The sequence below is a fragment of the Cebus imitator genome, unplaced genomic scaffold, assembly GCF_001604975.1.
Source record: "Cebus imitator isolate Cc_AM_T3 unplaced genomic scaffold, Cebus_imitator-1.0 Scaffold1, whole genome shotgun sequence".
NCBI lineage: Eukaryota > Metazoa > Chordata > Mammalia > Primates > Cebidae > Cebus > Cebus imitator.
Window position 1 is genome coordinate 17,562,891 of NW_016107316.1, and position 12,729 is coordinate 17,575,619.

The 12,729-nt window shown below is 43.6% G+C and overlaps 2 protein-coding genes across 2 annotated transcripts in view; both read right to left on the bottom strand.

The window, feature by feature from the left end:
• The window catches only part of LOC108301367 (intraflagellar transport protein 172 homolog), a 12,492-nt gene extending 2,565 nt beyond the window's left edge, over nucleotides 1-9,927 (bottom strand). The window contains 13 exon segments of the mRNA XM_037737087.1: nucleotides 918-921; nucleotides 1,094-1,192; nucleotides 1,720-1,864; nucleotides 2,051-2,168; nucleotides 2,305-2,452; nucleotides 2,628-2,725; nucleotides 3,163-3,187; nucleotides 4,600-4,653; nucleotides 5,011-5,172; nucleotides 6,227-6,324; nucleotides 6,745-6,866; nucleotides 7,774-7,988; nucleotides 9,763-9,927. Coding sequence (XP_037593015.1) covers nucleotides 918-921; nucleotides 1,094-1,192; nucleotides 1,720-1,864; nucleotides 2,051-2,168; nucleotides 2,305-2,452; nucleotides 2,628-2,725; nucleotides 3,163-3,187; nucleotides 4,600-4,653; nucleotides 5,011-5,172; nucleotides 6,227-6,324; nucleotides 6,745-6,866; nucleotides 7,774-7,988; nucleotides 9,763-9,912 — 1,438 coding nt within the window. The 5' untranslated portion in view covers nucleotides 9,913-9,927.
• Nucleotides 1-12,729, bottom strand: part of LOC108301632 — a 480,010-nt gene that overhangs the window by 42,649 nt on the left and 424,632 nt on the right. The gene's annotated exons all lie outside the window — the stretch shown is intronic.

A 12,729-nucleotide genomic window follows, 5' to 3' on the forward strand; every position in this document is an offset into this window, starting at 1 on the left:
AAGAGAGGCAAACACCAAGTTCTTATTAGGCTATGCCCCAAAGTCATCGTCCGGTTTCTAAGTGTGATGATGAAATATGGTTACATTGGGCAGATTTGAAATCACTGATGATCACAGAGCTAAGAAAATTGTTGTGAACCTCACAGGCAAGCTAAACAAGTGTGGAGTGATTAGCCCCAGATTTGACATGCAACTCAGAGATCTAGAAAAATGGCAGAATAATCTGCTCCCATCCTGCCAATTTGGTTTTTTTGTTGTTGAGATGGAGTCTCACTCAGTTGCCCAGGCTGGAGTGCAATGGCAGGATCTTGGCTTATTGCAACCTCCATCTCCCAGGTTCAAGCGATTCTCATGCCTCAGCCTCCCAAGTAGCTGGGACTACAGGCGCCTGCCACCATGCCTGCCTAATTTTTGTATTTTTAGTAGAGACGGGGTTTCACCATACTGGCCAAGCTGGTCTCGAACTCTGGACCTCGTGATCCACTCACCTCAGCCTCCCAAAGTGCTGGGATTACAGGTGTGAGCCACCACGCCCGGCAGCTGGTTTGGTTTTATTGTACTGACAACCTCAGCTGGCATCATGAACCATGAAGAAGCAAGACAACAGCATATCGGAGGGAAAATCCTGGGATTCTTTTTCTAGAGATGTAATACATATTTACAAATAAAATACCTCATGAGCTCTAGTGCTTCCAAAAAAAAGAAAAGTTCACTTTGCATTTGACAGAATCACACTTCCACTACCCAGAAGCAAGTGACTGGCTTTGCAGTCTGCAGTGCTAGCTTTACAATCTGTTCCCTCTCCACCCTTCTTAGAACGGCCAAAAATTAAACACTGTTCTGAGCCCTAGGGAATAGGAGCAGTTAATTTATTCTTGCCACTCTATCATGTCCTTCCAAGGATCTTCCTTTACCACATTTCTTCATTCTTGCCTCTGCTTCTGGAAATATTTTTCAGTTATACATCAAAGTGGCTCATACTGTATTTTTGGTTCTCTCTGTCAGCTTTCAGGGAGCCAAGCAAAGAGGAGAAACAGACCCAGGAACGAGGCCACACTGCCACTAAGGCAGTTCTCTTATCATGAACTCCACCCATCTCTACCCTGTGGGCTTGTTCCCAACGGCTAGCCTGGGTGTTCACATCTATAGCGTCTTTTGTCCGGTCTCCCTTAGTATAGAGCTCCTCAGCAATCTGTAGTTGATGAGAGGTAGACACAAAAGGTCAGAGCAGCAGGCTTAAAGTAGCTTCAACAAGGAAAGAACAACCTCAGCTGGGATGGTGGAGAGCCTGTGATATGACCTTATAGTAATAGACAAGAAAAGATGACTATGGGTGTCTCATACGCTCTACCATTTAAAAAGAAAGGCCAGACCCAAACAGCACGAGGACAATACAGTGGAATTCAAAAGGGCCTCACGTTTCTGCAATGCAAAGCAATTTTATATTGTAACTATGTTAGAGTTATTCATCGAGAATTACTCATGCTGGCTGGAACAGAGCTAGAGACTCACTTTATATATCCGGGGTGAAGGGAAGTATCTGTGTCACGCTGGAATGAAACTGGGAAAGTAAACTGTTCTTTTCTCATTCAAGGTGGTGATGCTGTTTGCAGCCCAGAAAGAAGGATCAGGTGAACTGGCCTCCACTTCCTATTTCAGGTTCTCTCACTGTTATCCTCTACTGCACCACATCATGCTGCGGAAAGGACTCTCCCTCACCTCATACTCCTGCAGAGATGCATAGTGTTGGGCCACGAGAGGACAGTATTTGGACGCGGTGTTCCGGTCCTGTAGATCTAATATATAAATTGCCTTCTTCCACTGGCGGGCACCCAGGGCAGCCTCAATTGCCTTAATGGAGCACCTGGCAAAGTTAGGAAAGATATAAATATGTATGCTGAAAGATGAAGATGAATGGAGGTAAAGTGACCCCTTAAGCACACTTCCCCCTACATTTTGAGATCTCTTCTTTTCGGCCTTGGTGTCCTTACTGGCTCCACTGCCCCTCACTTCACACCCAAATGTCCTTTACATTCCCATACTCCCACACCTGGTTTCGATGTAGTGATTAATGGCTGCATCAAGCTGCTTCTGCTGCACCAGGTGGTCCCCCCATGCCTCCTCTAGTTTCACCACCTCCCCTGGGAAGGCCAATCGAGCCAGCTCTACTGCCAGGGAGAGAAAAGGTGCTCAGCCCAGACTTCCATGGATGGACCTCAGGAAAATGGTAGGACAGGGAGATGAAGCATGGAGTGAGAAGGGGAAGAATGGAGAACTGGAGCCAAGCAACCTGAACACACGCACCAAGAGGTGCTGGGGAGACGGATGGGCAAGGGTCCATAACAGTAAAGGATGGCTTATGGGGGCTAGTAACTTTCATGAATATGTTCCCTTTACGGTAGCACTCCAGGGCCTGCTGTGGATTGTGAATCTTCTCAAAGAGATCACCTGCCTGTTAATACATACCCCATTACTATGGTACCCCTACAACACAAAGAATCAAGTATTAGCTCCAAACACAAGGGAACACCAGCAGTCAGGAAGTGCTCTGTGCCCCGAGACTCCTCTGGAAGAGAGAAGGGTCCTGAGCTCTGGAGATAAGGGCTAGGAAGAGGAAGTGAGCATACCCTTTCGTAGAGTTCCCCCTTGATAAGGACTGCAGTGATGTGTTCTACCAGCTCTGTGTTGGCTAGCAGTTCCTCTCGGAATAGCACCAGCCGAGCAGCTTTGGAAGGGAGCCCAGCTTTGAGGTAGAGGCTGAAGGCTGCTAGCCCATCCCCTTGGCTCTCCTGTAGTTCACCTGCTCAATCCTCCTGCTGTGTGTCCATCAGCCACTGGTAATAACTCCAGCATAGATTCTCTACAGCTGGGTACCCCTGGACACGCACAGAGAACTAGGAGTCACAGCCCTTCCTACCCTTGTGCCTCCCACGCTTCTCCAATCCCTCTGTAACAAGGGAAATCCTCCTGAGTCAGCAGTATCCTAACTCCTCACCACATCTAGTCCAAGCCCAACCCTGTTCTGGTTTCTATGGCCTCCTAGACAAAAGAAGGTTTTGAAATTGGCAGAACCAAATTCTGAACAACTGTGGAGAAGACAAAATAGGTACCTTGGCTTGAGCCACAATGATACACTCATCCCAATGGTATAGCTGCTGCTACATGCCCTGGCCTCCTCCACAGCATTCTAGGGGAAACAGGCAGAGCAGAGGGGATGACAGAAGGATATGAGGATCAGAAAGCAGCAAGTTCTCCTCAGTCTGGCTAAGATGCCAGCATATGGGGACCAAAAACCTTACCTTTTAACTACTATACCAGCAAAAATATTGGGAAACTAAAAAATGCTTAAGCTTCAGGGCTCCTTATTTGCACAAGCCCTTTCCAAAGCAACTGTTCTTTGTTTTTGAGATGTAGTCTTGCTCTGTCGCCCAGGTTGGAAGGCAGTGGTGCGATCTCGGCTCACTGCAACCTCTGCTTCCTAGGCTCAAGCGATTCTCCCGCCTCAGCCTCCCAAGCAGCTGGGATTACATACAGGCGTATGCCACCAAAGCTGGCTAATATATATATATATACGTATATACGTATATATATATATATATATATATATATATATATATATATATATATATATATATATATATTTTTTTTTTTTTTAGTAGAGACGGGGTTTCACCCTGTTCGCCAGGCTGGTCTTGAATTCCTGCCCTCATGTGATCCACCTGCCTCAGACTCCCAACGTGCTGGGATTACTGGCGTGAACCACCACGCCCAGCCTAAGGCAACTGTTCTTAAAAAGAGCTCCTCAAATTGTGTAAGTTTCCAGCCACAAACAAAACGTGGATCGACCCCTATGCACAAGAATTGCAAAGACAGGCTCCGGACTGGAGGGGAGGAAGCAGACTGCTTATGAAAGAAAGAAGTAATCAAAGGCCCAAGAAGGAAGTTTGTCTAGAAAAGTAAGGACTAACACAAGAGGAGGAAATAAAGGAAGGGGTGAAATTAACTATGTAAATCTCTCTGAAAGCTTTCCCCAAACCTTTGGAAGCCTCGCTCACCAGCACACTTTCCTCCCTTGAGTTTGCTCCCCCTTTTCCGTCTTTTTCCTTCATATCTTCTCTGCATCCTGTCCCTCTTTTCCTGTTACCTGTTCCAAAAAGATCATTTCAGCCAGTTTGTGGTTCTTTTCCAGCACGGCTAAACGTGCTCAGACCTGATAAAAGTCTGTCCCTTCTCTGCCCTATGGGGAAAAAGGAGGTTCTGGTTTTTCTGTAGGTGCTGCCGTTCTGTCTGTGAGGGCTGAGATTGGAAAGCCAGAAGGATGTAGAAAATAAAAGACTTGGGAATGTAAAACGCTTCATGGAGCTTAAAGGTTTGAGGTTTAACAATTCTGAAATGGTCTGACCGGAGAGTAGAGGTGGGGTGGGCAGGGTAAAGGAAACTAGGGATGGCTGTAAAGCTAGGAATCATGGGGCTGAATACTACGAGAAATCAGCTTGGGAGATCTGCTGTTTCCCTACCCCTTGCAACTTGCCATCTTTATGACACAGAAGCTAGAAGGAGGCTTATGGAGATGGTGATGGTGAATCAAGCTCTACTCACATTCTCATTTGCAAAGAAATACTTCTCATTGCCACCAGATCCCTGCCAGGCTATCTGTAAAGCAGAAGGCTTAAGAAGCAATGTGAATAATTACCCAGGACAGCGCCAAAAGAATGACAGGTTGGGAAGCAGAAAGATCATACTACACAAAAGAGGTGCTGTATCAGAATTTGCTCTCGTCCCTGAGAGGAACCAGGAGATGTTTCTGAGAGATGGCATCAAAACAGTCCAAAGATGGTGATTCATACTGTGGAAATGTAAACCTCCTGGGTCTCCTTCCCTGAAACAAGGTCCCCTACACCAGAATGTTGAACCTTCTCATGGAGATCTTACCCCTAGGGATTTTGGGTCCCCACAAGTATTAAGCCAAGATGCCCCATTCCCCACCCTACTCTCAATTTTAGTTCCTACCTCACTAAGGCGATTAGTGTTCAGGTCCCCCAGCAGCAGTGTGTCTGATGTGTGGGCCACCAAGTAATGCTCCTTTCCCAGGATTTTCACCTCTTCCACCTCATAGCTATAGTGGGACTTGAGCAGCACTTGGGTTCCCGATGACAGGTTCTTCACAATCACCTTGGTAAAGGACAAGTCTGAGCCCCTTAGGCCTCCCCAGCCCAAAAGAAGGGTGTATAACCATATCCTTTGCCCACTTCCACAGTCTAAACAAAGCTAATATCTTCTTCCTCCTTGGGCCTTGGATATTGCTGATAGTAATGGTACCTTAGGTTTATATGGGGATTTACTATTTATGAAATGCTTTCCTATATTATCTATTTTGATGCTTAAAATTTACATAATTCTGAAAGTTCCACTGGGTAAAACCAATCACTCTATGTTTTCAGTCTTGGTACAAACCTTATATATCAGTGATCACAGTGTACATACTGATCAACTGATTGACTGACTGACAGGGTCTCACTATGTTGCTTAGGCTGGCCTTGAACTCCTGGGTTCAAGCAATCCTCCTGCCTCCACCTCCTGAGTAGCTGAGACTACAGGCATGTGCCACTGCATTTGGCTAATATTATTTTTTGATATGTCTGTGTCCTCTGTTATAATGATCTCCTTGATCCAAGGGACAATGTCTTACAGATAATTATCTGTGTAATCCCAATGCCTAACACTGGTTACACATAGTGGAGAATATATACATGTTTCTTGAAAGAACAAAAGAATGAAGAAACCAATGTATAATAAATGAAAAAGGACAGAGGTAGAAAAAAGAGAAAAATGGGCTCAGGAACTAAGAAATTAGCTTGCAACATCAAATAAGTAAGCTCAGAGGCCTTAAAACAACAGAGTTCACATTTATAATCCTGTTTATCAAATCGCCCTGTTGACAGTGTGTAGGCAGTAAAGTTTTAAACCAGGAAGGCATAACTGGCAATCTCTGCACACCTTAAGCCTGGTGCTTAAAACTTTTCTTATAATAAGCTGCAGGAACCACAGCAGGAAAGATACCAGGGTGTTGCCCTGACATATTCTGTTGCCCAAAACAGCTCTTCCAGAGGGATGAAGATTAAATTTGACACTATGGCTGTGGCCAGAAGGCAGGGAAATGTTAGATATGTATCAGGATGAATGAGCCATGCGAGGTCTCAGTGCAGTAGGCTACCATCCTGCTTACCTGGCTAGGTCCCACATACGTCAGCTCAAACTTGTTCTTGTAAATGCTTCTTCAGAGGCAGCAGTCAAACTGTTCCACCCCACCACACAGTGTGCCCCAGAAGGGAAAGTGACAGCATAAAAGGTCACACACATAGTACACTGGCATGGGGAGAGTATCCACAGACATCCTCAACACCTAGGCTCTAGAGTCTGGAGAATCGTTGGCAGTAAAAGAGCTGGCAGTTTTTGGAAGTACCAAAAGGAAATACGCTACAATCACTGGACTCAAGGGCACCACATATTAATGGGATAAAAGGGAGAAAATAGCCCTGCCTACACACAATTCTTTGTCCCTTTTGTGACCTCCAATAAAGTTTGAATTTCTCCTTCCTGCCTCTAACACCAGAATGTTAGGTTAGGGTCAAAAGGGAAGAGGAGATTCTCTAGTGTCAGGGGAGAGCGTTTAGGATAAGGCAGGATTTTTTTCTGGTTTGGTGAAAGTCACCAATCCAGAAAGGGATTACTAGTAACACACCACACAGAGCCGTGAGCCATCCCGCTTCCAGGCCAAGGCAGTGATGGTGTATAAATTGGCAATCTCCTTGGGCTTTGCCTCTTCCCAGATGCTTCTTTGAGGGCTCCAGTTGAACACCCGAAGCCTGAAATAAAGTATGTGGCTTCTAGAAGAGATTAACACTGAACTAAAGAGTGCAAATGAGCTGATAACCAAAGGAAATTAGTCTTGCTATATCAGAAAAGAAAGGAAATAAAAAGAACACACAAGCTAGGCAGTCTAGCAGGAGAGGACACAAAGGTGCACAGGAAGTAAGCTGGGAAAATCAAGGCAAAACTAAAACAGAATAAGAGTGAGGGGAGCAGAGAAAACAAAAAGATCAGGGCAGGTGAGAAAAATGAGCTGTTAGGAGAAAATAATACACAACAAGGAGATAAATGGTAGGAGGCAGTGAAGAAAGAACAGAACACAAGGAGATGTAAGATTGAAGGGGATAGAAAGACAGGGCTGAAAAAGCTGGGGTTAAACACATGCCAGAGAAGTGATGAGACCTGGGACATGGCTGTTTATCTGCTGCTCCATCATTCATTCACTCATTTGCCAAACATCTGAGCATATCTTGAATATATATAGCATACAGATGCTAGTCTAGGCACTGGAGATAAAAGGATGAATAACAAGCCCCCTTCTCAAGGACTCTTTGATTTAACCAGTTAGATGCAAACAACAAACTGTAATACGACGTGAGAAACTCTAAGCAGTCTAAAAGTGGGCAATGGAAACAGAAAATAGAGATGAATTCTGCTGTGGAAGCTCAGGGAGAGGCACAGAGACAAAACAAGAGCACAGGACATCTGGAACTGGCTGCACACCAATCGATGGTGGGAGCAGGAAGAGGAAAGCACATGAATTACAATCTGAGAATCTCTTTGAACGGACACTCGATTTTGGTCCAGTTTCCCACTCTGGCTTAGAATAATTTGGCTAAAGCATAAAGCAGGGAGTGTTCACAGGGAAAGTAGGCCAAAGATAAAACTGGAAAGGGGACTCACCTGTCATAGCTTCCTAGCACAATGGACTGGCCCCCAGGACTTGCTACAGCTGCGGTGAACTCCTGCTCCTGAGAGTCACGGCTATAATCAAAAGTTTGCAGCACGTGGCCTTCTTTTCCATAGGCTATAATCCTCCTATCACAGCCTGCAGCCATGATGCTATTGGTTGCCCATGCCAAGGCATAGGGTGGACAGGGGTGGTTAACCAACTTCCCCTAAGACAGACAGAAGGAGAGGGTTTCAATCAGTCTCTGAAGACTCCACCCCAGAAATAATTTCTCACTCTCAACACCTGATACATTCACTCTGACCATCCTACCCTCCAGAAGTCTTTCTTCCATTTTCCCATCCCAACACATCCTAACCCTGAACTCTTCACAAACCACCACACACACACACACACACACACACACACCCCTACACAGATGCTTGTTGACCTTGTTCTCTAGAAAACCTCAAAATGCTTGTGTATTGGAAATTTTTAATACACACCTGGTAAAGCTCCTCTGAAAAGATGTCCTACACGTTAACCAACACTGTCTAGGCCCACAAAGAGCATAGGGCTTCTTTTTTTAAAGAGGGTTAAATTTAATTATTGTACAAGTCTTGTTTTGTTTTTTTTTTTCCTTTGACATATAGTCTCACTCTGTTGCCCAGGTTGGAGTACAATGGCACAATCTCAGCTCATAGCAACTTCTGCCTGCCGGGTTCAAGTGATTCTCCTGCCTCAGCCTCCAGGTTAGCTGGGATTCCAGGTGCATGCCACCACGCCTGGCTAATTTTTGTATTTTTAGTAGATACGGGGTTTTACCATGTTGGCCAGGCTAGTCTCGAACTCCTGACCTCAGGTGATCCACCTGCCTCAGCCTCCCAATGTGCTGGGGTTACAGGAGTGAGCCACCATGTCCGGCCTATACAAGAAATTGTTATTTTATTTTATTTTATTTTTTGATATGGAGTTTTGCTGTTGTTGCCCAGGCTAGAGTGCAATGGCATGATATTGGCTCACTGCAACCTCTGCCTCCTGGGTTGAAGTGATTCTCCTGCCTCAGCCTCCCAAATAGCTGGGATTACAGGCATGTGCCACAACACCAGCTAATTTTTTGTATTTAGTAGAGATGGGGTTTCACCTTTGTTAGTCAGGCTGGTCTCGAACTCTTGACCTCAGGTGATCAAGCTGCCTTGGCCTCCCATAGTGCTGGGATTACAGGCGTGTGCCACCGTGCCTGGCCTACAAGTAATTCTTACTATAAATAATTCAAACAATACAGAATTATATGGAGTAAAACATGAAAATTTCCTTTTTATCCCCCATCTTTTTCCTTTCCCCTCTCCAGAGTAACTGTTAACTCTTTTTTCTATAAATTCACATAAATAAATATATATTATATATATTTTAGGTAAATAGGAATAATTTTCACTTCTCATTCCCCTAAGAGTTTTTATTTCCCTTTGTCTCAAGGTCCTTTGCACCTGAGTCATCACTTCTTATAAGCGGTAAGCTCCAGGCTCCTAAACACAAATCCTCTTGGTGGCCACATCCAACTTTTCATCTGTCCCTGAGGCCTCATTCCTCTAACCTCCTCCCTGTACCTCAATCCAAATGCCTTAGAAGTCCAACCTCCTCTAGGAGGGTTCCTGGAATTTCCTTATCCCCTATCCCACAGTATCCTTTTTTGGAGACAGGGTCATGTTCTGTCACCCAGGCAGCAGTGCAGTGGCGCTATTTCAGCTCACTGCAGCCTCAACCTCCTGGACTCAAGTGATCCTTCGACTTCAGCTTCCTAAGTAGCTGGGACTATAGGACCACACCACCACACTTAACTAGTTTATATGTGTGTGTGTGTGTGCGCGCACGCGTGTGTATTTTTTTTTCTTTCTTTCTTTCTGATAGAGACAGGGTTTCACCGTGTTGCCCAGACTGGTCTCAAACTCCTGGACTCAAGGGACTTTCCAACGTCAGCCTCCCACATCATTCTTTATTCATACCTGTGACTCTCCAGAGCCTTCATCATCAAAGAAATACCTAACAATGGTACCATCTGCATGACCAGAGAGAATTCCTTTCCCAGAGCAACTAAAAAAGGAGAATTTAAAGATTACAATATGAGGACAAGTATGTTCTTCAATTTTAAACATAAAAACTGAAGTTTAGTGTGGTTAAATAGCTCAAGGCTACATCAACTCAGTATCTGGAAGAGCCAGGACACCTCTGTCTGTCTGAAGTCAGAGCTCCATTTCTAAAAGAAGCTTTAAAATTGCCTCACAATTATAAGCTGAAAGGGTAAAAATGAAGCATCACTCTGGAAAAACTGGATAATCCAGTGCAATTAGAAGTCGGTCCTGATAACGGGTGCGTTTAGCTTCTGTGCTTGCACCTATTTTTATGAGTCTGGCCTGCCTGTGCCTAATGGTCAGGTCAGTGCTATTCAGTAAAACCAAACATCCCTGCCCTCGACACAGTAAGACATACTCCCTGGGAGGGGAAAGAACAAAATATATCTAAGATGAGGGTAATGACTAAACTCCCCCAGTGACTAGAGCTTCTATTTTGGCATAAGCTACTTATCTTTTAAATGTGATAACCATATTAAGCTTTTCTAAAAGCCTATCACTCCAAGGAGCCTTGAAAATTCTGTGTTGCAGATGAGGTTATGGGAAGAAGTATGGATACAACTCACTTTACTTGAACTTACGGAATTGGACTATATGTTGATATCAGTGTTTAATAATAATTTCCCTTATTCACCCATGTATCCTGCAGATATATATAACAATCATTTCTATACTCTACATTAATCCAAATACTATGTCCACAAACCATTTTCCAGAACTAAGCTACAAAAAAAAATCCACATCTCCTTATGAAATTAAGCAACCAAGAATGGTATCTAGTTGCCACTAGGCCATTTTATGACCTCTGACACGAAGTGTTGAAAGGCACAATGTCTAACTAAAATAGAAAGAAAAGGGAAGCTTTTAAATGACTAGACCTCACCTTCAACGTTTAGAACAGAGGCCTGTCCTTAGTCGCCAGTCACCAACAGCTAAACTACTGGTTAATCTGGAAAAGAAGCAATTTTAAAAAGTCCTTTCCTACAGTCTCGTCTTCCCAAATGGATAGGAAAGTTATATAAGATAGGGAGAAATCTATTTGGTTCTGCAACCCAGATCAGATACAGTGTTCTGACATCCAGCTCCTGAAACACATGGATTTCACCTGATCCCACGCCCACCACAGCATCCAGCATGTGCAAGTAATGCAAAATGGAACCCTCTAAAATGTTTTTGGACCTCTGTCAGGAAAGCAGCTGATGGTCCTCGGAGAATGTTATAATCATATTTAGAAGGCAAAAACCACTGCCAAAACAATCATGAGAATCCCGGGGCTCCCCTATGCTCCATGACTTAGACTCTACTCCGTGTTATGAGCTTGTTCTGACCTCCCATACATGCCCTAAAATGAAAACTATGTTAAACCGCATGGCTTAAGGCCACCCAACTCCATAAGATATGCAACATAACATTCAAACAATGTGGGGTCCTTGGGAGATGCAGCAAAAAAGACAAATTAAAGTATGAAACAGAGGTAGTATCTAAGCAAAGGTCTATGAAATTGATGACAACCAAGCAGGGAGAACAAAAACGTCCTTGAAAAACAATTATAAATCAGTCTGATATACAGTCCAATAGGGAAAAGAATTTCAAGAAATGCTCAATACCCTCTCCCCGCCACTCCACCTTTCAGCACCCCTGTACCACCCTCATCACTTACTCAACATTTAGTCCTTGTGAAGACTGCTCACTGGATTAGCAGGATCAAGAGGACATGCAGAGAACATCTTTAAATTATTTAGGCTTGTTTACCACTCTTCCCTATAGAGTAAAAGCATGAAATGTCGCCAGCATTTTCACAATATACACCAGTTAGCACCATAGCAACCCAATCTTTTGCCCATCAAAAGATTAACACATACACAGAAAACAGGAAATTCAACAAAAATTAAAGTTTGACCTTAGACTCCCTCAACAGTTAAATGTCTGAAGTAGTAGCAGTGTCTTTACATCACACCCACTTCATGTTACCCTTACAGCTTCCTGGCATAAGCAAGATCTTGGGATTATACAAACTGCTGCTTCTGTTTCCAGCCCAGATTTCTAGAAACAAAACCCTGGAATTGAAGGAAAAACAAAAACAAATGTTGGCAGAAAGAGGGAGGAAAAAGCATTGTCTATATAATCCCAGTTTAAGTGAAACAATCACCATTAGTTCCATCAAGCACTTTTTTTCCCCAATAAAACCACTTACCCAAAAATGTAGATCTAAAATACTCCCTTGGTTTAAACCACACACAAAAAACAATTTAATAGACACAATCCTACAGATTTTCTGAGAGAAATAAGGAAGGGATCAACTATAAGCTATGTAAAATCACATTTTGCACCTTATAAGGCACACTTCAATGTTGTTAAAGAAATAACCAGTGGAAAATATCTACAAAAATCAAACTAAACACCTGTTCTTCTAATCAGCAGTCCTCTATTTTCTCTCTAACCCGTATATTCCCAACTGAGACCCTCTCCGTGACCCACTGTTCCCAAAGCATAGAGTCTGAAGAAACAGAAAACATTTCAGACATTCATCCACAAAACCAAATTAGACCTTTCCACAAAGTACAGGAGATAAAATAGAAACACTTCCATTTTATCTAATTTATGGCAAATAGTTCAGAAACGCCTATTTTTTAAGCTGAATCAAACCCCACTGCTACCTTTATCCCAAAACTACTTCTAGTTCAAAGGCCAAGAGACTCAAGCAAATACTTTCTTTTCACATTATTCTCAACATGAAGAAATCTGGCCCCTTCCTACATCACAGCTTCTGTGGAACAAGCTGAGGCTCCTCTGGCCAACTTTTGTTGTTATTGTTGTTGTCGTTTTGTTTGCTTTTTTTTT